The sequence below is a fragment of the Ochotona curzoniae genome, unplaced genomic scaffold (assembly GCF_017591425.1).
Source record: "Ochotona curzoniae isolate NIBS_2020 unplaced genomic scaffold, NIBS_Ocur_1.0 contig_908, whole genome shotgun sequence".
NCBI classification, from domain to species: domain Eukaryota; kingdom Metazoa; phylum Chordata; class Mammalia; order Lagomorpha; family Ochotonidae; genus Ochotona; species Ochotona curzoniae.
In genome coordinates this window covers 25,962,829-25,986,622 of record NW_024466607.1, presented here as the reverse complement: position 1 = coordinate 25,986,622, position 23,794 = coordinate 25,962,829, and the positions used below count along the sequence as shown (strand labels likewise).

The 23,794-nt window shown below is 41.1% G+C and overlaps 1 protein-coding gene across 2 annotated transcripts in view; it reads right to left on the bottom strand.

The window, feature by feature from the left end:
• Nucleotides 1-23,794, bottom strand: part of SYNPR (synaptoporin) — a 282,830-nt gene that overhangs the window by 149,311 nt on the left and 109,725 nt on the right. Inside the window, exon 1 of one of the 2 annotated variants that reach the window (XM_040995059.1) lies at nt 492-793. The exons of the other annotated variant lie outside the window; for it this stretch is intronic. Coding sequence (XP_040850993.1) covers nt 492-515 — 24 coding nt within the window. The 5' untranslated portion in view covers nt 516-793. Of the gene's footprint in view, nt 1-491; nt 794-23,794 lie in introns of those variants that run through there. 2 annotated transcript variants of the gene reach the window in all.

The following is a 23,794-nucleotide window of genomic DNA, read 5'->3' as shown; positions in this document are numbered from 1 at the left end:
GATCTTGCAAAACAGCATGCATTTTTGGACACAGAATACAATATTTGGTAGATATTTTTGAAGTTTAAAAATTCTCACTCCGGCACTAATGAAAAAAAGTTTAATTAAAATAGTAAGCAAGTTGTAGTGCAATGACTACACTCTTGAGGGTGGGGTAGAATGATATTATATTTCTATAAAGCAAATAAATTTCCTTAAGCATTGCCTTACTATGTTAAAAGAAACCCAGTATATATTGTAAAAGCTAAACATCACATTATCAACTAACACAGCCTCTTGCATTTAAACTCATGCATGAGAGAAAGCAAAAAAAAAAAAAAAAAGTTAAAACATCCTGAAACATTCCAAAAATGTTATTTGGAAAGAAAAAGTGTGTAGCTGAAATGTATCTAAGCACGCACACGCACGTGCACACACACACACACACACACACACACACACACACACACACACACACAGCCAGCTATAAATCAAGATAGATAAAAACTCACCGGAGCAAATATCACCATACACATTTACAAAAGAATTGATAATCCAACTTCCCTCTCCTGAAAGAAAACAGAGGTTGTCTCATACTAAAAATAAAGCTTCTGTGTCCACTGTAGCAGCCACTTGTCCCTCTTTTTGTGAAGCAAAGGAGGAGAACAAGAAAATCAATGCGGAGGGAAAGTGAGATGCCTGCTATACCAATCAGGTAGCAGCTTCTGCCTTATTTGCAGAGAGACGGCAAAACGGTCATATTAGTAGACAGTGACAGCCCACAGCCGAGTACAGGAACCTGATACTTCCCTCTGGTGAAATGCTGCCTGCTTCACGGGGAGCTGGCTCCTACCATGGTGCACTCCCACACCTGGCTCTCTGCTCACAACTGCAAGTGCAGGACTGCCTTGCACAGGCAGCCTGTGTCGTGAACAGTGGCTCATCTCGCCCTGACTTGTGAGCCCCCTCCTCCCTCAACCACAGAGCTAAAAAACACATGAAGAGATAAAAAAGAAGCCAGATTTCTGCATTCGAGGGTGCGGGGAGAAGCAGTAGTTTTATACAATCCCTTTGAATAGATTTGCATAGATTATGTGAATGTTGATATATTTTTTTTCTTTAAATGCCCTTGTTTTTATGGAAATGCACAGATGTAATGCTTGATACCCAATGGGGAAATTCATGACCCATCCATAAATAATCATTAATGTGATAGAACTGGAAGACGGGCATTTCAGGAGATGGCTTCTGTAGAAGCGACAAACAACAGCTTGGGTTCATCACAGCACGGTTCCTACAGGCCTTTTCTAAGATCTCATAATTTAAAAGCTTTTAGAGGTTGAACCAAGATCTGCATCTGCTTTCTCTTTAAGCACTGGATTCAGCTAAGGCAAGAAGTTGAGATCACGGCACCCTGGGGCAGGTTTTCATGGCATTGGCACCAAGTCAGGGAAAGCCTGCCTGCAGGTGCCACATGCTCCTCATCCTGGCAACCTGAGAGATCTGTACCACTACCCAGAGGGAAGACACCTGCCTGCCTCATCCCTTCAGTGCCCATCCCCAGTGGGGATCTGTCATTAAAATCCCCACTCAGGAGGCTGGTGCAGGTGCTCTGCTTCAGCATCTGTGCAGTTGGTGATAGCTCCACTGAAACTCACACAGGTTAAGCATGATTTCCACAGGTAGGTATTAATTTGGACTCGGCCTCTCATTTATCTTCAAGTCCCTAGTCTGTCTCTCCCTTACATCATGACAGTTCATTCTCTCTCATCCTGTTTTCTTCCTTTTCCTTTACACACATTATAAACTGGGCCAGGGAGGGGAGAACAGGAGAAGAAACCAAGCAAACCAACTAAGGAACCACAATGAAGTAACCTGGATTCTAATCTTGACTTTCCACTTCCAAGTCCTGTGGGTTGGGAAGCTCCTAAAGCTTTTTATCCTCAGCTTGCCTTCTTCTAAATGGACACACTGACACCTAATAGAACTACTGGCAGGGAGGCGTGAGCAAGAGAAGAGAAAAAGCCAAGGTAGTGTTTACAAAGCTACACTTCTGCACAGCGGGCTCAGGGAGCTCCAGCTTCCTTCTCGGCCTCTGCGTTTGATCTCCTTGCTGCTAATTTATAAGCCTTCCGGATAGTTCTATGTACTCCTTGGCCTCTTTGTAATTCTCATAAGAACCGTTTCCTTCCAGACTCTCCTAGTCCATCCCTTGACCCACTTGTCAAAAAGTCAGTGTATTCAATGAGAGGAGTTACTCAGGGAAGTAAATCAAGCAAGTGAGCACACTAGATACTGGGGGGTAGGGGGAGGGAGTTGGGCTGAAAGGTTGAGAGCCACCAGGCATGTCAGCAAGCCCTCAGAATGCACTGATACCATCCCTGAGTGAAAGGCTGGCCAAGGGAATGCACTTTCTGTGCTCAAGGTCATTGCACTTGCCAGCATTGTGATCAAAGGTGAGAATCACCCTGCACGGTACCTTCGGAGTGGCGAGGAAGTGGTTCTCATGGGTTTGGAATATAAAGAGCTTCATTTCAAGTAAAAGGAAAAAAAAATGTCTACTGCATAATAATAGTGTGCATTGGTCAAATGCTTTGACTTCACACCTGAGACTGTTCTCAGTGTATTTTGCTATTTTACCTTATTGGGTCATCACACAACTACGAAATTACTGTAAGGAAAGAATTAAATGACTCATCCCAAGGGATGCTGTCAATAATTTGTCAAGCCAAGATTCGAACCTAGTGGGTTTTTAATGTCTGAGCTTTAGGCCTCTCTGAGATATAATAGTGTTCATACCTTTATTTAATTTGTGTAAGAGTATGATTAATCCATAGACAGATATGCACCCTATAACAGCCCCTCGGGTGTTACTTTTGAGGGTTCACATCTTGGCCATCGTGAGTTCCTAACTGGGGAGGGTCTACCCAATGACAGTGTCCCTATCCACTACCTACAGACGCTGTATGAATTCATGTAAATCGTTGAGCACCTGGGAAGGAAAGAAGTGTAAGGCCCAGGCTTGTGTGTGCTAGCAATCTGTCTTTTCTATGATGCTGTGGTGTTCCAAATGTGTCTGAGTTTTTTCTCATGTTTCAATGCATTGAAGGATTTCAGTGGACTGAGTTCTAAAGGGATTTCTTACTCAACTCTAACCAGATAAGGTTCTTATGCTAATAGATAGAATTTAATCTTCTGGTTAACTTTTGCCTCCTCATGCATTCACACTTCTTCTCCACTGGTGGACAGAGCTGCCACCACCATTCACGACACAGACGTGCAACAGATCTTGCTGCTTTCACTTTCACTTCTATAAACCACTGCCCACATGTGTTTAATGCTGAATCTTTTAAAGTATGTTAAATCACGTCCTTATTTGACAAGAAATCTACAATCAATGTCCAACATTCTTGGAGCAAAACCTAACCTTGTTCCAGGAACCTGGTTCCTGTGACTCCAAAGCTTTATGGGATGGGGCTCCCACCTCCATATGAATTCATCTGGCTGGCTTCAGTACTCTTCCTCCTCACCTTTCAGGTTTGCACCTGCTGTTCCCTCTGCTTTGACATTCACTTAGCGGTCCTGCTTTCTGAACTTTACAGTCCATCTTTCCTGACTACCTAAACTGAAAACAATCCTCTTTGCCCACTCACTCACTCTCATTATATTTTTTTGTTGTTGTATTGATTGTAATTTCTACTTTTACATATTTTACTTCCTAATATATCCTTGCCTTTTATTGTTCATTTAATTTTATCTCCATTTTACTAAGCAATAATTTTTATAAAAACAAGAAGCTTGCTTGTTTTACTCAAACCATAAGCTCCGTATTCAGGAAAGTATCTGCCTCATAGTAGGTGCACAGTGCTGTCTTCTAAATTAAAAACTGATGCAATCAATGAATCATTATCAAAACACATTAAGGAGGAAATACAGAACCAATGAATAAAAGCAATTAGCATCATTTATATAAGTGAAGGCAGCCTGCTTTTATTCTTCATTTACAGAACATTCTGGAAGGTTTGCAAGGTCAGTATCTCCTTAACACAGAACCCACTATAAAGATGGTAGAGGGTTCCTTATGTGAACCATACTGATCTTTTATTATTATTGTTGTTGTTAGAAAATCAGATTTACAGAGAGAAGGAGAGACAGAGAGAAAGGTTTTTTATCTGCTGGCTCACTGCCCAAGTGGCTTTAATGGCTAGAGCTGAGCTGATCCAATGCCAGGAGCCAGGAGCTTCTTCCAGATCTCCCATGTGGATGCAGAGTCCCAAGGTGTTGGGTCATCCTCAATTGCTTTCCCAGGCCACAAGCAGGGAGCTGAATAGAAGTGGAACAGCTGGGACATGAGCCAGCACCCATGGTTGAATCCCAATGGTTGAAAAGTGAGGATTTAACTACTAGGCTATCACATTGGGCTCCTGATCCTTTGTTTTATAAAAATTTATGTTACAGTGTTCTGTATGCCTAGGCCCACACAGAGAAGGTGATATTCAGATAGTTTTCAGCTTGTCATTAAAGAACAAAAAGTCATGTTAGTTAATGACTTAGACAATCCTTATTTTCCAATTTATCAGACAATTCATTAGTTGGCTACCACAGTGTCACAAAACTAGAACTGACAAAAAATTAAGCCATATTCCAATGTTTTGATTGGTCCTGACATTATATAAGCATTATTGCTTCTGTCTTAAAAATAACACAGACCCATGATTAGACTATTAAAAATAGAACTACAGTGTTTTCTAAGTGGAGCATTTATAGAGAAGGTTAAGTGGATTAAAATGATCTGTGATTCCACGAAACCTTCATTAGCATTGCTAATTTTAATATGACCACATCTTCAACTCTGATCTTTTAGTGGAGCATGGCCTTCAGATCAATTCAAAATACTATTTTATTTTTCCCGAACAGAGAGGCTTTTCTCCCCTTCAGAGGTCATACTTCCCAGTAAAAGCAAGTGTTCTTTTCTTTGTAGCTCCTTTAATTATGATTTTCATGATACAGTTCCCCAGGCATAGGAATTCCCACTCCCACCCTGCACACCAGTTTCCTCCCTTGATGTCACAGTAGAATAGTCCTTCCACATGGTCACAAGTCCAACATTCTGCCGCTTAGTACATCGTCGCCTTGTAGGTATAGATAATGCTAGATAGCCTAGGATGCTGTTGTCAAAGTAGATCGAACAGCTGCATTGAGAATCCTCTTATTTGGTGAAAAGAGGTGCAAACTGCAACTTGTCTTCCCTTCTTAGTCTTTATAGTTTCTATTCTTAAACATCTGGCCTCCAAAAAAGGGATCCTTTCGGGCCTGTTTGCTCCACGGTTGGGCAGTGGCATGCCTCACTTTAAGCACTGCGCAAAGCCTGAGAGGAAAATTCCAGCGCTGCAGGAATCTCTCCACCGGGAGAAGCGGTATAATCAAAGACAAGAGTACTCTGGTCAGACTAATAATGAGTGAGGGAATTAGCAAAGATTCCTCACTTCTGCTCCATGAGCAACTTCAACTCTTTCAAGCTGTAGCAATGGGAGCACTCACACCTAACCCACTTATGGGATGGCCTCAATATCTTTAATGGGGCCTTTCCTACTCTGATGGAGCATAGCTACTAGCACGGGTAAGATCCAATTAATTCTGCTGTGAGCAGAGTACAGTCAAGACAGAACTTTCTAGGTCTATTGTCTTTTATTCCCCTGGTACAAAAGAGTTTTTTTTTTCTCTCCAGCTGTTTTTATTTTCAAATATCTAATTTGATTTTTTTTAAGTCAGTATTGCTTGAACACTTTTAGATCATTTGCTTCCCTCAGTGGCATTCCAAGGTGGTTGTAAGATCTCTATGCAAAAAGTGAAAGTGGTGTCTAGACTGGATAAACGGAGTAGCTCCTAAGCATAGGGCGACAAGATTGAGAAGTTAGCATATTTGAGTGAAATAAACCCATGCCTAGGAAGTGAAAGAAGTAATGACACATTAAGCAGCAGGTCAAAGATGTTCCTGAGGCACTCCCTGAAGACCACGAGTCCAAGCTTTCTAAGCACAGGCTAATATTTCGTTCAGTGCTGTACCCACAGAATAGAACAAAGTGCCTAGTGCAAAGCAGCCCAGCTAGGACTCCTGGCGGAGAGTTGAACAGACAGAATCACATGGTGGGAATGTTCCCCTTCAGCAGATACTGTGTTTGCAACTTCCCTCCATCCCTCTAGAACCACTGTCCCTTCACTCTGCATCCCATGAAGTTTACTGAATGACCACATCAGCAAGCACCTGTTCTCTGAAGCAATGCAAAAGTAGGCACTGCCAGGAAAGGAGAGGCCAAGGTGAGAGGAGAAGGAGGGCATGGTATTTATTCCCTTGCTCTGCCCCGGTTGTCCTATGGTGGTTAGTCTAGAGAAGGCCACAGGGGGTTTCAAGCAGCCTTCTTTATACCATATAACCGTTTTTCCCTACCTTTATCTTTGTGTCTGGGTCTCTGTAGTCTCATCTTTCACCTTGAACCATCAGGCCTGGAGTGACTATATCTCCTATCAGTTACTACCCTCACAGTCCAGCCCTTGCAATATCCCTTTTTGCTGTTTTAAAATTTTGCCCACTTCTGTAATTCATTCCTTTTCAAAGCTTCTTTAGGTCATCTAATGTGTCAGCTGGGACCTGATTCATACATAACAGGTGGACTCAATGTCTAGTTCAGTACCTCACTATCAACAAATCACATACCCTCATCTACAAAATTGGGTTCTTATGAATAAATACTCAGCAATATTTATGTGCATAATGAATATTATGTCTATCCATCCATCCATCCATCCATCCATCCATCCATCCATCCATCCATCCATCCATCCATCCACAGAGTTATACTCCCTGCCCACTCAGCCTATAGATCAGGTCTGCAGAGAACTGCATCATTCTGACACTTGGGATGGCCAAGACATGGATTTATAATTGTCCCTCCATGGACCCTGAACCTCTGGAAAATAAGTTTTGTTTATTTATTTGAAAGTCAGAATTACAGAGGGGGTGATGGAGAGAAAGAGATCCTCCATCTACTGATTCAATCCCCAGATGATCACAAAGGCTAGCAATGGACCAGATTGAAGCTGGGAGCTTCTTCTGGTTTCCCATGTGGGTAGCAGGAGTCCAAGCACTTGGGCCACCCTCTGCTGCTTCTCAAGCCACTGGCAGGTAGCTGGATCAGAAAGAGAGCAGCCAGGACATGAACCATCACCCACATGGAATGCTAATGTTGCAGACAGCTTTATCCCCCGTCATAACTCTGGCCCCAATTACTGAGCTTCAAAGTGCTGATTACTCTTAGGCTTTCATTTTCTCCTAATTAAGTATTTTAAATCAGGAAGAGAAGGCCAAGTCCCTTTAGAAATTCCATCAACATCCCAAAGAAGAACAGGATGTAGGTATTATATATCACAGCTAATGCCTACTTCAGGACTCATGTTTCAAATAAGGAAGAACAATTCCAATCCATGTGAGCTCTGTTTATCTTCTGAATGTAAATGGCCATCGTTCATTAGCCTAAAATCTAAGATCTATCATTGTTTATGAAATAGTGCTGTGTACCAGGTACACAATCAATTCTGTGGATATAGTGGTGAGAAACATGGAATAGTTCTTTCTCAAAAGGAACTTAGAATTATTCTGAGCATTGTACAAGTAATGAACCTACCAGGGCCTGAGATACAAATAGTGCTCAATATTTTCTTGCTGAATTATTGAATAAATGATGAATTACTATAATAAATTTCTTAATTATAAGGATCCATGTGAACATGTTAGCTTGGCTACACAATTTTTAGACTGCAACATAAGACCATCAAATAGTTCCATGAAAGTTTGGGAGGTACTAGAACACAGGTATTCAGCTCCAACAAACCAATCACCTAGCTAACAAGACTGAGTATAACCTTTAATATCACAGTCTGTAATCTCAACGCCATGGATTTGATGAAGATGCTTCATAGCACGCACGGAGATAGGAAGATAGTGTAAGGAGTTCCCAAGGAAAGCAAGGATCCATACCCCTTCTCCACTTCAATCAGCACACTCCAGAGTTTTCTCCCCTTTTTCCAGTTTTCTCAACATATCCACATTTAAGAAAAATGACAAATTATAGAGAAGCAGTAACCTAATAGAAACAAGTGGCACTGTGATTTCCTGCCATAGACTTTTCTGATATCAAGAGTGATGCCCACCTTTATTCCTGGGTGTTATCAGCCAACTCTATGTCCTGAATCAGTATTGTCATTTTACAAATGAGAAAGCTGAAGGTTAAAGCAGTTTAACAAGTTGCCCTAGTCTGCAGGGATAGTGTTAGAATGAGGGCTTGAACCCAGAATGTCAGATTCTGAAGTCTGGTTGTGCTTCCCACATTATAAAGCCTTACTAATGTGTGCAAGCTGAGCACATACAAGGTGCACAGCTGGACAGTGCCTCTCTGGCTGCCATTAAAGCTTATGCATGCTGGAAATCAAAAACCAGGATACATTTCAACCAAATAATTTCTGGTGATTACAACTCATTTCTGACATAGGGAGTATCGTGTAGGGAGCTAAAGGCAAGGCATTTAGCCAAGCAGTTAAGATGTTGGTAGCAGGGCTGGCATCTGAATCAAAATACCCAAGTTCAAGTCATAGTGCTGCTTCTGATTCCCAGCTGAAAGTTACAGACAAAATACATGTTCTTATGACGTTGTTTTGAAGTTTATCCTGCTAACGTGGGAGAAAGCAAATGATGCCTTCTGCCATTGGGTCTCTGCCACTCATGTGGGAGATCTGTAATGAGTCTTCTGCTTCCAGTTTCTGCCTGGCCCAGCTCCAACCATTGTGGGCGTTTGGGAAGTTAACCAGCAAATGAGAGCTTTAGCTATCCCACCTCTAAAACAAATAAACATTTTAAAAAGTGTGCAGCTGGATGTGGCATTTCTTGCTGCATTTGGAGCTTACAACTGCTGTAAATCAAAAGCTTGGCTACATTTCAGGAGCAACTACCACCACTGCTCTGATGGAGGTGGCCAGTGATGTGGTGCAGCAGTGGAAACCCCTGCTTATAATTACTAGCATCCCGCATGTGCACAGGTTTGAGTCAGCTGTTCTAGTCCTGTTGCAGGTACCTGCAAATATTCCTGGAAAAGCAGCAGAATACAGATCAAATACTTGGGCACCTGTACCCATATTGGAGACAGACAGATTTCAAAGCTCATGGTTTCAGCATGGCCCAATCCCGGCTGTAGCAGCCATTAGGGAAGTGAACCAGTGAGTGGAAGCTCAGTCTCTCTCTTGCCCTCACACTGCTCTCTCTTCCTCTGACTCCACCTTTCAAATAAATAAAAATCTTTTTTAAAGCTGATCTCAGCACAAACCACTGGATGACCCTGCAGTCCTGCATAGCACACACTATTTGTATATAGTAGATGCTTAGTGAGTCTTTGAGAAAATATTAAAATGACTTTTTCTGGATTCACAATCATAATTCTAATCAGGAATATCAAAGGTTAATTTCTTTGTATTTCACGTATCATATTGAAAATAGGGAAAGCTCACTCAGGAAATTGATGACTTAAGAGCTTGGCTATTCCTGTCAAATAGTTTTTTAAAGCCTAGTGTAGAACCAGAAATGAATAGCTGTTACTATGATTGAGGATTAGGACTCTCTATCAGAAAGAATCCCTGAGGTCTGGTTTTTACATGAAACTTGTTAGTGCTGTAATAAGAGGGAGAGAAGAAAAACATGAGACCATTTTCAACAATCTGGCTCAGCGTATTGAGAAACAAATTGGAAATTAGATCCAGAGCTACATGGCTTTTCACTGATACTTTTCCTATGAAGGAAGGTGTCACTGCCAATTGTGTATCTTTATGGGTCTCTCCTAGCCTTTCCTTTGAATTCTTATATTGACAGATAAGTTTATGTATTTACAACATAGAGCATGACATTTTTGAAAATTATAAACACTGTAAAATGATTATACTGAGCTATTTAACAAATGCAGTACCTTACCTAGTTATATTTCCGGCAAGAATACTAACATCCACTCCTGTGGCAGCTTTCAGGAATACAACATGTTTTTACCTTTTTTTTTTTTTTTTTAAAAATATAGTCATCTGGTATAAAGTAACTCTATTGAATTTATTCCTCCTATTTAATTAGTATATCCTTTGGCTAGCACTTGCACAGTCCTGGCTTCCTCCAGCCCATGCTATCTTTTGGTAACTACTATTTTATTCTCTACTTCTATGAAATCAATTTTGTTTTAGATGATATCTAAAAGGCAGATCATTCGGTACTTGTCTTTCTATGCCTTATTTCCCATAACACGATGCCTTCCAGATTATTCCATGTCCTTTAGACTTGCTAAGCGTCATTTTCCTCATCTGAAAAATGATAATGATAGCCCTGAGTTGTACAAAAACATGCAGAGGAGCTTGCTGACAGAACGGCACGTGTAACATGCAGGCTCCTTCTGCTAATGCTTACAGCAAAACAGAGTTGGGCAGCAAACACCTGCACAAAAACTGCCTGGATTTTCTTTCTCTCACAACAAATCAAGTTACAACCTCTGATAAACAAATATACCTGCAAAATCTGGACAAAATTACAGCTCTTAAAAAAATAAGGCGTAGTTAGTAAAGAGGACATATTTCACAAATTATGAAATTTATAACATTTGAGTGTTCTCATGGAACTCCAAGAAGTCTAGCCATGCCTAACCCGATTACAGATCTGGGTGAAAACGCTCTCCCTCTGCTGCTCCCCACCCATGCTCCAGCTCCAATCTAATGGACAAATCAGACGACGCCATGCAAAAAGTTGGCTCAAAGCGGATTTGGAGCAATATTTTGACTTGAGGGCTTATGAAATCTTTATGAAAATTTCTCTTTAAGCATTTATTTAACAATATTCCTTAAAATGTGTGTTTATTTTCATCTACTTAAGAGACAGATTCAAAGTGAGGGAGACAGATCTTTCATCTAGTGGGTCACTCCCTCAAATACTTGCAACAGTCAGGAATGACCAATGGAAGCTGTGAAGCCAGAACACCAACAAACTTTCCCAGGTGGGTGTCACTAACCCAAGAACTTGAGTCAACGTTGGTCTGCTGCCTCCCAGGGTATAATAACAGGAAGGTGGGCTGGAAGCAGTCTCTGGAATGCGTACAAAATCCTAATCCCGAATATCACATGGTGACCCCGAAACATAGCTGAACATGTTGTACCATCACACTTGTCCTGAAAACTTTTCTCCACTCCCATGTCAGAATGCCTTGCATCCAGCCCTGATTCTTCATTGTGGCTTCTTGCTGATACATATGTCCTTGCTACTCACCTAACTAAGTGCCAGACTTCTGACTTGCACTTGGCCCAGTGCTCCTCATGGTGGGCATTTGGGAGAGTGAATCACTAGATGGATGATCTTTCTTCTGCTAATTTAGGAGACCTTATGTTGAAGATGTCTCTGGATTCCTGTGGCGTGCCATAATCCATTTGGCTAATAAAAGTTTCTACAATTTCATGAAGATGCTTCTTATATTGCTAATTCTTCCTTTATTTCCCCCAAATATATGGCTTTAGGGCTACAAAAATACATGCTGTGCCTCAAGTTATTGGTAGCATAACTGATGGTACCATGAGGCAGCTCATGGAAAAATACTTGAAGTAAAATTTGCAAGACTAAATGGAGTTGGGGCTGGTTTCTGTGTTCACTGTCTCCCTTCATAAACATAAGATGAAACTGTGTTTTCTTCAGGCGTTGATTACTTATTCCTGTGAGCCTGTTGAGAACAGTTCAAAATGCCATGTGCACTCATGCAGAGGGAACCCAGTCTTTTCTCCCTCAACTCTACATGTATTTTTAAAAAAGAATCTTTCTCCAGTGTCTTCCTTAGAATGTTGGCACCTTCTTAAACAACTTGAGAGTCAGTCTCGAGAAGGATATCCTGATATTTCCAGAATCTCACCAATCTCAACTTCAAGAGCACTGCACATCAGCTCCTTTTGATCTTAGTGTAGAGAGAGAAGCTGCCTTGTGAGGGACTGTAATACCATCTGCAGTGTGTGAGTAAGCTTCAGACTGCTCAGAAAGAATTCAAAAGTCCACCTCCTCTGTTAGGGCACCACACTGCTCTGTGATGGGGATTCTCAGTACCAAAGTTAAGCAGCAACATGAATCTCCAACCTGACGACAGGTCTGAATCACCTGAGCAGCTTTGAATAAAAACAGAGATGACCAGTTTCCAGTCCAGGCCTAGTGACGCAGAAATTAGGAAAGTAGCGAAATTCCTAAATTCAAGCTGTGGAAGGGAACTGGACCAGGAACCTCTGCATAGTGCAGGAGGACATTCACTATATGAAGACACCCTCAATGAGGCCACCATACTTTGTCACATAAAGTTAGCTCCATGTTCCCCCAAGGCTTGGAGAAGAAAGAGGAGGCTGCTGGAATGGGTGTCATAGGACATAAGCATAACCAGCGAGTCCTTGAGCCCACTCTTCCTCCTTTATCCTGTATGAAATACACTCTCCCAGAAAAAAATAAGAGGAGGAACTAAATGAAAAATAGTGAGAGCAGTAACAGTGGTTGGTCTTTAGCCCCCTTCTGAAGCACTGTCTAGGATTAGCACAGTCTTCTTTAAGATACAGGCATAGAAGGGTGGCCCTCAGCAGTGAAGGAATCCATGTTTCACATCAGACTGCCTTAGATTCTGTCTCATGTCAACTCTAAGCTCCATCCCTGGTTTCCCGCTGCCTGCTACTGTAGACCATAGGAGGGAGTGGCGAGGGCTCATGGAACTGGGCTCTTGTCATTCACGTAGGAGACCAGGATTTAGTTCTTGGCTCCTGGAGTAGGCTCTGCCATAGGACGTATGTGAGGAATGAGCCAGCAGATGAAACTTCTCTCAATTTTGTAAAAATGAAAATTAAACAAGATATAAATTAAAAAAAAAATTAAAAAGTTAAAGACCAACCTAACTCTCCCCTGAACCATTTTGTAGAATCAGGTTCTGCTGTGTTGCCTCAGGTTATCCACAGTGTTGCCCTTGTCAGTTCATCAGCTCTGCTCCCTGGGTACCATTCCCTGCAGGCCTAAGCTGTCTGTCTTAGGTTAGCCAATCCTTAACTTCCTCATGAGATAAGCACATACATGAAAGTGATTGACTTGGAAAGTGATAAAAGAGAGTGAGGATTTCAGAGAAAGGAAGAAAGCAGACAGGGATGTGATTGTAGCAGAGGACCATGGGAGATAACTGCAGTTTGGTCTCACGGAGGTGATCCTGCAGGCAGCGTACACACAATTCAGGGGTACTGCACATGAGGTGCAGGAAGTGGGTACAACTCATCTTCCATCTTCCAGCTCCCTTCCCTTGTTAGTTTCTGTAGTTGTTAAGTCTCTGCTATTTTCTTGCTGTCTCATTCGACAACCTAAACTCTCCAGGCTGGGAAGGTGGAAGGTCCTTTCCCAGGGATGCTGCAACAGGTTGTGAGTTCTGCAGAGATGTCGAGCGCAGCCTCCTCAGTGACTGTTGTAACAGAGCAGGTGCCTCTGAAAGACTAAGTCACGGCAGGGAAGGAAATAAACACAGAAGGAAACCGTGACTTTCCAAACGAGGACACCAAGGAAAAATCAGGTTGGTTCTGGCTCTACTTCACAGCAATGTTTTTTGTTGCTTTTTTTTTTTTTTCTTGATGCTTGCAGGGCTTGGTGATTTATGCAACAGCTCCATCTTCTCTTGTCAGTGACATGCTTTGGAGCTGTGGTCCTTTCTAAGGCTGTTCTTAAACAGAACACCTTCATTCCTCTGCTCAGACAGCCATGACTGCCTGTTCTTCCAAGACCATGTAAATTGCCTTTGCTGCGTTATAGCCTTCACTCTGTAGGTGTCAAAGCAATGCCTCCTCTGTTTCCCTCACTTATTCCAGCATTTTCCAAGTGGAAAGTGCTCAATCATTACCGACTGAATACAGGACTGGAACTATCCTAACTAACGAGATACTGAATTTTTTTTTTTTAACCATTCCACCTGTTTTAACCCGGGTGTATGGTTGTAGGAGAAATGTCTTTAACCTCTTTGATATTTTCAAAGATCCTATTGGTTTTTTGTTACTGACTCCCAGTGTCTTCTCTGCCCCTTGTATCATGAGAAATGCCATGTCATTGTTGGACTGAAACAGGAACTCCAGTAATACGCTTTTGTAGTGAGATGGCACAGATCAATTGACAAATCCACCACATCAGTGAGCTGATATTATAGCTGATAAAGAAGGAAGCACTGAGTACTCTGCTGGGAAAGGACTAGAAGCTTTCAACAATTATTTTCCCAATCTTTTCTGAAAAAGCCACTTCCCCCTGCTGGGAATTTGTGATTTGGTGTGTGAACTCCTAATCATCCTTCAAAACCCAACTCAATGGTCAACCTATCCATGAAGAAGAAATAAGGAAAGATGCTGGTATTTGTAAAATACTTACTTTTCCATGCACTATGTGTGATACATCACTTATTTTAGTCACATAACAATACAAGCCAGATACTAGCTCCAGTTGCCAGAAAAGAAAATTGAGGCAAAACAAATTCTAGTTCAATTAAAATTTTAATACAGGTATCTCAAACAGCAAAAAATTTTCTTTTAGTCAGTGTGTTCCTCCACACCACTTTGTAATTTACTTCTTTGGAGAACCTATGTTCTATCAGTGCCTTAATAAAGCTAAAAAAAATTATCTTACTTGAATATTAAAAGCCACCTTTCAATAAGGGTTGTTAAGGCCTAGCAGGGCTTTTTCTGCCTTCATCTCATATCCGTTCATAGTGACTAATCAGTTTCATAACACTGTTTTAATTCTTTACAGTTAGGTATTTATATTTTATCTTTTAAACATAATAGAATTTCATGGGCCCTGACACGATAGCTGTACTGTTTAGTTTTCTTCTCCTAAGCACTGGCATCCCATATGGGCACTGATTTGTGTCTCAACATTCTACTTTCCTGTTTGTGGCCTGGGAAAGCAGTAGAGGATGGCCCAAAGCCTTGGGACCCTGCACCTGCGTGGGAGACCTGGAGGAAGTTCCTGGTTCCTGGTCTTAGATTGACTCAGCACTGGCCATTGTGGTTGTTTGGGGAATGAACCAGTGGGTGGACTGTCTTTCTCTGTCTCTATTTCTCTCTGTCTCTCCTTCTCTCTGTAAATCTGTCTTTCCATCAGAAATAAATCTTAAAAAAATAATTACACAAGGGCAAGATTTCTGTCATCGTGTGTTTATATCCTCAGTGTAGTGGAGAATGAAGGAAAGCATAGGATGAGCACAAAGATTCACCCTGTACTCTAAAATAAACTGTAGAAGTAAAACTGCATAATGGATATGGAGATTAAACTATTAGCAAGATAAGATAATAGAATGCTTTATGTCCCAAGCCCAACCTGCCAATCTAGAATGTATTTTACGCTTTTCTTGTACTACTCCTATTCAGATCCCTTTCACACCTTACAACTCGCCAAGCCTGTGGATTTGCAAGCATTGGGCTATTGTTTGTCTCGTGGATACAGGCAAGAACCAATCAATAATCATTGAAAGGACACATCACCAAGCTAAAGTCCACATGCTAAAGGTTGTATACCTCCCTCAGTCCTGTGGTTACTCAGCCTTCAACTCAGAGCCACTACTCTTACTTTACAAATAACCGTAACAGGGCTGATTTTTCTAAGTTGACAGAACACTAGAAGAAACCAAGTAAGCTGGAGCAGTCGATCAGAGGCAGGCACATTCAGACTCCTCTGGGGATGCAAAGACAGTACACGGGGCATAAGAAAAACCCGGAAAGCATCGCATATTTTATGTAAGGGCCAAGAAATCCTGCTTTGCTCCACAGGCTCCGAGGATGTTTTGCGTTATGGCAAAGAACAATACTGTCAAAAGCTGTTAAAATATTTTCTATCAACTCTATTTTAAGAGACAAGGACATGAACAATTTATACTGTTCAAGAACAACTGCTATTCAAAACAAGTCTGATTCTTTAAAAAAAAAAAAAAATTAAAATATTGCTTCCTGAAAGGGTAAAATTTCAATGTGCAGAAGTCCTGGCTGCTAAACAATAGTGTCCTACACGTTCTGGAGATTGCTAAAGGATTACAGCCCTGCAGTCATGCCAGTCCTGGTAATATACGGAGTGCATGAAGTGCTAAGAACGACTGGGTATCTCACAGTAAAATTCCATTGATGATTCAAGGCCACAGAATATATTTTAGAGACCTGCTTAGCTTTGACAATGTGAAATTCTTTCCTTTGTCTCCCACTTACATGCACTTACAGAACAGGAGGCTAAACTAGTTAATCATATGCAAATTATTGATACAACCCTTTCACTATAGTAACAAAGGTTTTGACCCTTTGTTACCACAGACCCTCTTATTGCTTCTTTCATTTGTTATTTACTGCATCAGAGCTATATCCACCTGCGTGAAATAATAAAGGAGAAAATACATAGGTATAATTTGCCAACATCAATGTTTGCATTTATATATGCCTTCTAGTTCTTGTTCACATATGTGATGGAGAAGACCTGATGATCTCTTTTTCTGTGTCCACACTCAGCATAATTTTAAATACAACAAGCAGAGTTGATTTCCTAACTCTGAATTCAGAGTCTTGGCATACCTATGTCTGGCTGACGGAATGCTGCAGAAATGAAGGACCCCCTCTGAGCCAAGAGTTCAAGTCGACTTGAGGTTTCATCTTTATTGGAACCTTTCCAAGCCACCAGATAGGTAAGACTGGGTTAGCCTGCTGGGTCACTCATGACCCACATCACCCCAGCACAGTCAGTTGGCCACTGCTCATGTTAGGGTGGCTATCCAAGATCAGTCAGCATCTTGCTGGCACAACAGCTGACTGCATAACCTGCAAGCAAGTCCAGCTGGTTAACAGATCCCCTTTTGCACGCATATACAATGAGATTTAACAAATGCCCACTTTAAAAAAAGATTCATTTTATTTTAATTGGAAAGAGAAAAATCTTCCATCCACTAGTTCACTTCCCAATGGCCAAAGCTGAGCTGATCTGACGTCAGGAGTCAGGAGCTTCTTCCAGGTCTCCTATGTGGGTGTAGGGTCCCAAATCTTTGAGCCAACCTCTACTGCTTTATCAGGGAGCTGGACTGGAAGTGGGATCCTGGCTGATACAAAGCGAGGACTTTGGCCTCTAGGATATCATGCCAAAATAATGCCCAATGTTTTAAGCACTGTTTTATGTGCTCCTTATGCAGCAATAATTGAAATAAGATGTATGCGAATAGCTGACTGAGTCATAATCATGTTGTAAATCAAGCTTCTAATAGCTGCCTAACGTGTCATAAGGTCAATATACAGTAATTAATTTAAATGTTCCCCTGACTGTTAGATATTTAAATTGTTTGCAGTTAGGAAAGGTAATAATGCAATACAAAGAGCACCAGCCTTTGGTCTTTTAATAGTGATTCTAATCCTGTATTTTTTGATGAATTTTATACATTGGCCAACTTAGCCTCGATCCAAATTTCATCATTTACAAAAATGAAATGATAACTTGAAATTTTAAGAAGTATGTGTTTATCCCAATTTGAACATTACACAGCTCACAGCTATCAAAACTAGCACATGAAATTCCATGTTATTTACTTTATAAATAAGTATATCTTGAGATTTCAGTTTAAATTTTAAAAAAATGAGTCAATGAGCTTATGGAATCTATAACTTCTTTTTAAAGTTTATTTTATTTTTATTGGAAAGTCAGATATACAGAGAGGAGGACAGAAACAGGAAGATCTTCCATCTGCTGATTCATTCCCTAAGCAGCTGCAACAGCTGGAGCTGAGCCCATCCGAAGCCAGCAGCCTGGAACTTCTTCTGGGTCTCCCACATGGGTGCAAGGTCCAAAGGCTTTGGGCCATCCTCGACTGCTTTCCCAAGCCACAGGCAGGGAGCTGGATGGGAAGCAGGACCACCAGGATTAGAACTGGTGCCTATATTGGATCCCAGTGTATGCAAGATGAGGACTGTAGCCATTAGACTACTGCACTGGGCTCAGAATCTACACCATGTTAAACCACCCATCCAAGCATTTTGCTTCAAAGTGTCCGGAACTGAGTCCAAGAATCCCTTGATCTTTCTTCAGGAGAATTTCAGGAATTCATCAGTTTGGAGGGAGAATTGGTTTATTATCTATCCCTTTTGATTTTACAGGTGGGAGAACAAGGCCAAGATGGGAGAAGCGTGAAGCTCATTGAGGAGTTAACCAGTGGCTGTGGTGGGGGTAGAACCCCATCCTTAGGGCTTGCAAGCCAATGTTCCATGTGATTTACCACCAGGAGAGTTCTTCAACCAATCAGCCAACAGCCCTGTTCAAAGACTTAACTTTTCTGTGGAAGTCCAGTCTCTTGCTCACTCTAGCTGATATATACATCCATACTTCATATGCTGATTAATGTGAATACATTCCTTTAGTCTCCCCTGAGAGATTGTCTTCTGAAATGTAACCAAAAGTAAATGACTTTCAGACAAGCTGAAGTGTAACAAGAAATGGTTTATCTTCTCCATCAACACACAGCTCAGTGTTAGCTTAAAAAAAAAAAGCACAAAATAAAATCAATGTTAACAGATTCTCATAAATCTTATTGTCTCCTTGGGTTTTGTAAAATATTTTTTTCCTAAATACAACACTTGCCAACTTGCCACATTATATAACTCTCCCTTTCAAACATAGAATGAGACATTTTTGTCTTCTGAGTTGCAAATTTAGGGGTACACTCTGGTTGTTTGATTTTTGTCAAGAAATGCAGGAATCAAGACGAAAATTTCCAAGAAAAATTCTTATTTTGGCAGACCTAGAAGGCTTGATATAGTTTGAGTTATCTAAAAATTGGTTTAATTTCAATGTTGAAGTCAACCCCAAAGCTGTTCAGCCCAAGACAACTACTCATGGACTCATGTGACTTGACAATGAAAGCAATACCTCATGGAATAGTAAAACAGTTGGTGTTTGAGGCAACAAGGCTTGAATGTTTCCCCATTTACAGACATAGGGCCTTAGAAGCAGCCTCAGCTCCTCCAAGCCCTAACATGTTCCTCCATGTACTACTAGAGTGATTTTAATAAGCACTTACCATTTGGCCACAAACTTTAAGTAGTCTGTTTCCATGAGCACATGAAGTACAATAACTTCAGGATGGTACCTGTCATTTCTCATGCCCATTTCACAGATGCAGACACTGAGGTTTACTTAGTAAGCGAGCTCAGTAAGTAACCTGCCCAAACTCACATAGATAAGAGATTGTCTCACCTTGAACTTAGATTGATACCAGAACATGAAGTTAAAATATATTCTACCACGAATTTGCAAGTATGCTTGGCTTACTGTGAGAACGTAAAACTGAAATTTCTAATATTGTCACTTCCAGAAGAGCAAATTGAGGCACTTACAAATGTGAGGAGTCCTTTTCTGAGACTGTCAGCTACATTCACATACTTTTTGCCATCAATAATTTGTAGTACATATGCTCATAATAAATGAAACAAAATTTGCCTTCTATCTTACCACTTCTGGTAAATACTGAATCATTGCTCAGATGGCTAATCTTTTACTTCAGAATTTATCTGAGGCTGGTACCATGCAGTAGTAGTAGTAGCTAAGCCACTTTCTGTAGTGCTGGCATCCAAATGGGATGCCAGTTCAAGTCCCAGTTGCTCTACTTCTGATCCAACTCCCTGTTTATAGCCTGGGAGAGCAGTGGAGGATGGTGCCAAGCCTGGAAGCCCTGCACCAATGTTGGAGACCAAGAAGAAGTTCCTGGTTCCTGGCTTTCAAACAACTCAGCTCTGGCACTTGTAGTCATATGGAGAATGAACTAGCAGATGGAAGATTCTCTCTCTCTCTTTTATTTTTCTCAGTCTCTTTCTCTCTTTCTCAGGCTCTCTCTCCTCTCTGTAACTCTGTCTTTCCAATAAAAATAAATAAATTAAGAGATCATCTTTCCCATCTTTTCTCTATGTCAATTAATATTTTTCTTCCCATTACATGTCACTTCTCAATAAACTCAACTATGCCCCCTTCCCTGATAATTACATCATAACCATATTTTCCTTGTATTATGAAGTATTTTGTGAAAACAGGATTTCATTATGATATAATAGTTCATTTTGGACAGCAACAGCAGAGAATGACAAAGCCTGGCTTCCTCTCCCCTTTCCTTGATCCTGCTACCTGGAAGGCGCTGCTGAACTCGAGATGGGATGTGTTATCTCGCAGGAAAGGCCACTGTGTTCAAAGTGGCCTGGATTGCTTTCTCTGCCACCTGCCCCAACCCTGCTAACTTAATTTGAACAAGAGAGATACTGTCCATTAAATAACTTCTTCCCCCTTAGGATGCTTTTCTCTCATTGGCTAGGGAATATAATCACAAGGTTTGGCTTGAGTCTAAGGAAGAATAGGAGATAAAACTCTGTTGCCTAAGCACATGGCTTATATGTATAATTCACAAACAGCTTCTCTTCCCCTAAGTGTGCCCCATATTGTCAATGGGATAGTTAATGCTGTGTATATTTTGTTGTTTAAGAAAGAAATTGCAAACCTATCCTGAGAGACTTACTATTGCATTAACATCAGGCAACTCAAACTTGTTTCATTCTTAAAAAAAAAATTAGTTCCTGAATAATATGAATCTTGTATGAACAAAACAGGAATATTCAAGATAGTATCTCAATAACTGTAACAAACTGCAATAGAGGTGGGTGTTTGTTCTTACGGTTAAGGAGATGGCCAAGACAACAAGGCCCATATTGAAGTGCCACATAGGTGCCAGTTCATACCCCGGCTGCTTGGCTTTCTAGTCAGTCCTGTGGGAAGACTGGGAAGAAGCTCCTGACTTCAGATTCGCCCAGCTCCGGCCGCTGCAGTCATTTGGGGAGTGAACCAGCCATTGGAAAATCTTTCTGTCTTTCAGTAAATCTGTCTGTTCAATAAAATAAATGCATCTTTTAAAAAAAGGGGGAAAACAATGCAATATAGACAGCAGTTTAGGACAATGATAACGTATACTAGGGACCCTGATAAGGTATACTGCTCTATTGACATCTCTGCCTCAACTTTACACAACAGGTGCCAACAACAGAATTCTAAGGTGGTCCATTAGTTTCCTGCCTCCTGGTCTACACTACCTTTGCCTTGGTGAATGTGAGCTTTGAAGAGGATGTTACAACATTCCAGAGCTTAGACTACATTACTTACAGAAGGGTGAGAATTTTGCAAATGAAATTGAAGTCCCTAAGCATTTGATTAGAAATAATCAAAAGGGAAGTCATCCAGGATTCATCCTAATAATGTGAGCCCTTAAAAAAAGTTATGTAAGAGAGTCAAAAGCAACAATGATTTTAAAAGAGCAAACAGTATTATGTGGCAGACAAAGGCAAGACACACGAGAGGCAGCTTAGGGCCTCATTCTTGAAATTGCAAGGAACTAAATTCTACCAACAACAGAGACTGAACCTAGACCCCAAAGCTCTGATGAGATTGCAGCCTCACATCCAGACTGAGCACAGAACCAAGGTGACTCCAGTCCTGGAGTGCAGGTACCAGGACTGGGCAGGTATCAAGACTGTTACTGATGCTTGTGCAGCGCACAGCATGCCCAGATGCACATAGGGGTCAAAACAGCAAGCTCTTCTAGGCCAATAGGGGACATCAACCAGAGGACAGAAAGCTGAACAGGTTGGACAATTCTCCTGGCCAAGTTTTGCCGTATGTTCCTGGGTCTGTGAATGCACTAAGGTGGAGTTTGTCAACCAACAGATCTTGGAAAGATTTTCTGAACATGGAGCAATGAAACCAGCAACTTGTTAGAACTACACACGCTCTTCCCCACATCAGGGTCTCTAAGACATCACCAAATGACCATCCCCCAGCCGCAGGTGCTAACGTAGTCTGACAGAAAGCAGAACCCCTTTCAACCATCCCTGCTGTCACAGGAGAAGAGAAAACTTTTTTGAAACATATGTCCCATCCATCTTCCTCCATACCTGACTCCCCCACCCTAACGGAGGTCCACATGGGTGTTCACCCCTCTCAACTATGTAAACAACATTAAAAAGAAAATTAAAATTAAGAAAGAAAAGTAATTAACATAGAAATAAATGTGGGACATAATAAAGAGTGATTGAACTAAATCTTTAAGAGAATTTTAATTCATCACAAAGCAATAGAAAATGAACACCCAGGAAATAGCTTCTCTGCTTTCATCCACCATAAATTAAGCTAATTTTCAGAATTCTATATAACAAACAGTTCATTCATTCTCTATTGATTTGCTGTGTCAGGTACAGCAATGTCCCTATGTGTAAGCTATATTTTCCAGCTGTCTATTCTGATTCCCTTGTGTAATTGATTACTACTGAACCAATAGAACAATTTTATTTATTTATGATTTTCTTGCTGCTAGTCTCATGTTTAATGATGCTTCTGAGTCGTTTTCTCTTTCAAAATTATCTTGTCCTTTCTTAGATTTTATTCCTATAAATAAAATAGACAATACATTTACCAGAATATCTGAACATTTTTGGTGCATGTTTTTTTGCCTAGAATTGTACTGACTATGCATTAACTGAGGGGAAAATTTACATCTTTATAATGTTGTGTCTTCTCATCCATGAGCATATTATTTCTAACCATTTTTCTTGTCTTCTTTTCAATGCTTTAATAAGGTTTTGCAATTTCTTTTGCCCATAAAAGTCTTGTACTTCCTTTGTTAAATTTATTCCTAAGTAGAGAAGGTCTTAAAATTTCACACAAACCATCATAGCTATTTCCCTATGAAAAGTATAATATGAAGAAACTGGAATCTCACCAAACGGACGACTTTCAACAAAGAAGATGAATCTGCTCTCGGTATTGCTTATGAATTGATGTCTAAAATTATATTTTCATTCTTCTTTGTTAAGAAAGAAGAAAGAATCCCTTACACGTCACACGCTTTTCATGGATTACCTTCTATGGTCTGTCTTCAAGATATAGGTACTCTGAACTTCCCTCACCCACTGTATGGGGGTAGGTGTTCTCAGCTCTAAATGCTACTGCACCTAAGAAATATGCAAGATGAAGAACACTAAATCTTTTCCAAGAAAAACTGAGGGTCTACATTTTTATATAACATTTTCTGATTTTGAAGTATTGCCAAATATTTTAAATTTATTTGTTTTTTTATTTGAAAAACATTTACAAGAGACAAGGAGAGGAAGAAAGATCTTCCATCTTCTGGTTCACTCCCCAAGTGGCCACAATGGCCAGAACTGAGCCAATCTGAAGCCAGGAGCTTCTTTCTGGTCTCCCACATTGGTGCAGGGTCCCAAGGCTCTGGGCCATCCCCCACTGCTTTACCAGATCACAAGCAGGGAGCTGGATGGGAAGTGGAGCCCTGGGTATGAACCGGCATATGTAAGATGAGGACTTTAGCCACTCGGGTACTTGTGTTGAGCCCTGCCAAATAAATTTTTAAAAAATACTTACTATCGGGCCCGGCGCGGTGGCGCAAGTGGTTAAAGGTCCTCGCCTTGCACACCCGGGATCCCATATGGGCGCCGGTTCTAATCCTGGCAGCCCCACTTCCCTTCCAGCTCCCTGCCTGTGGCCTGGGAAAGCAGTCGAGGACGGCCCAAAGCTTTGGGAACCTGCACCCACGTGGGAGACCCGGAAGAGGCTCCTGGCTTCGGACTGGCATAGTATCGGCCCGTTGCGCTTACTTGGGGAGTGAATCATCGGATGGAAGATCTTCCTCTCTGTCTCTCCTCT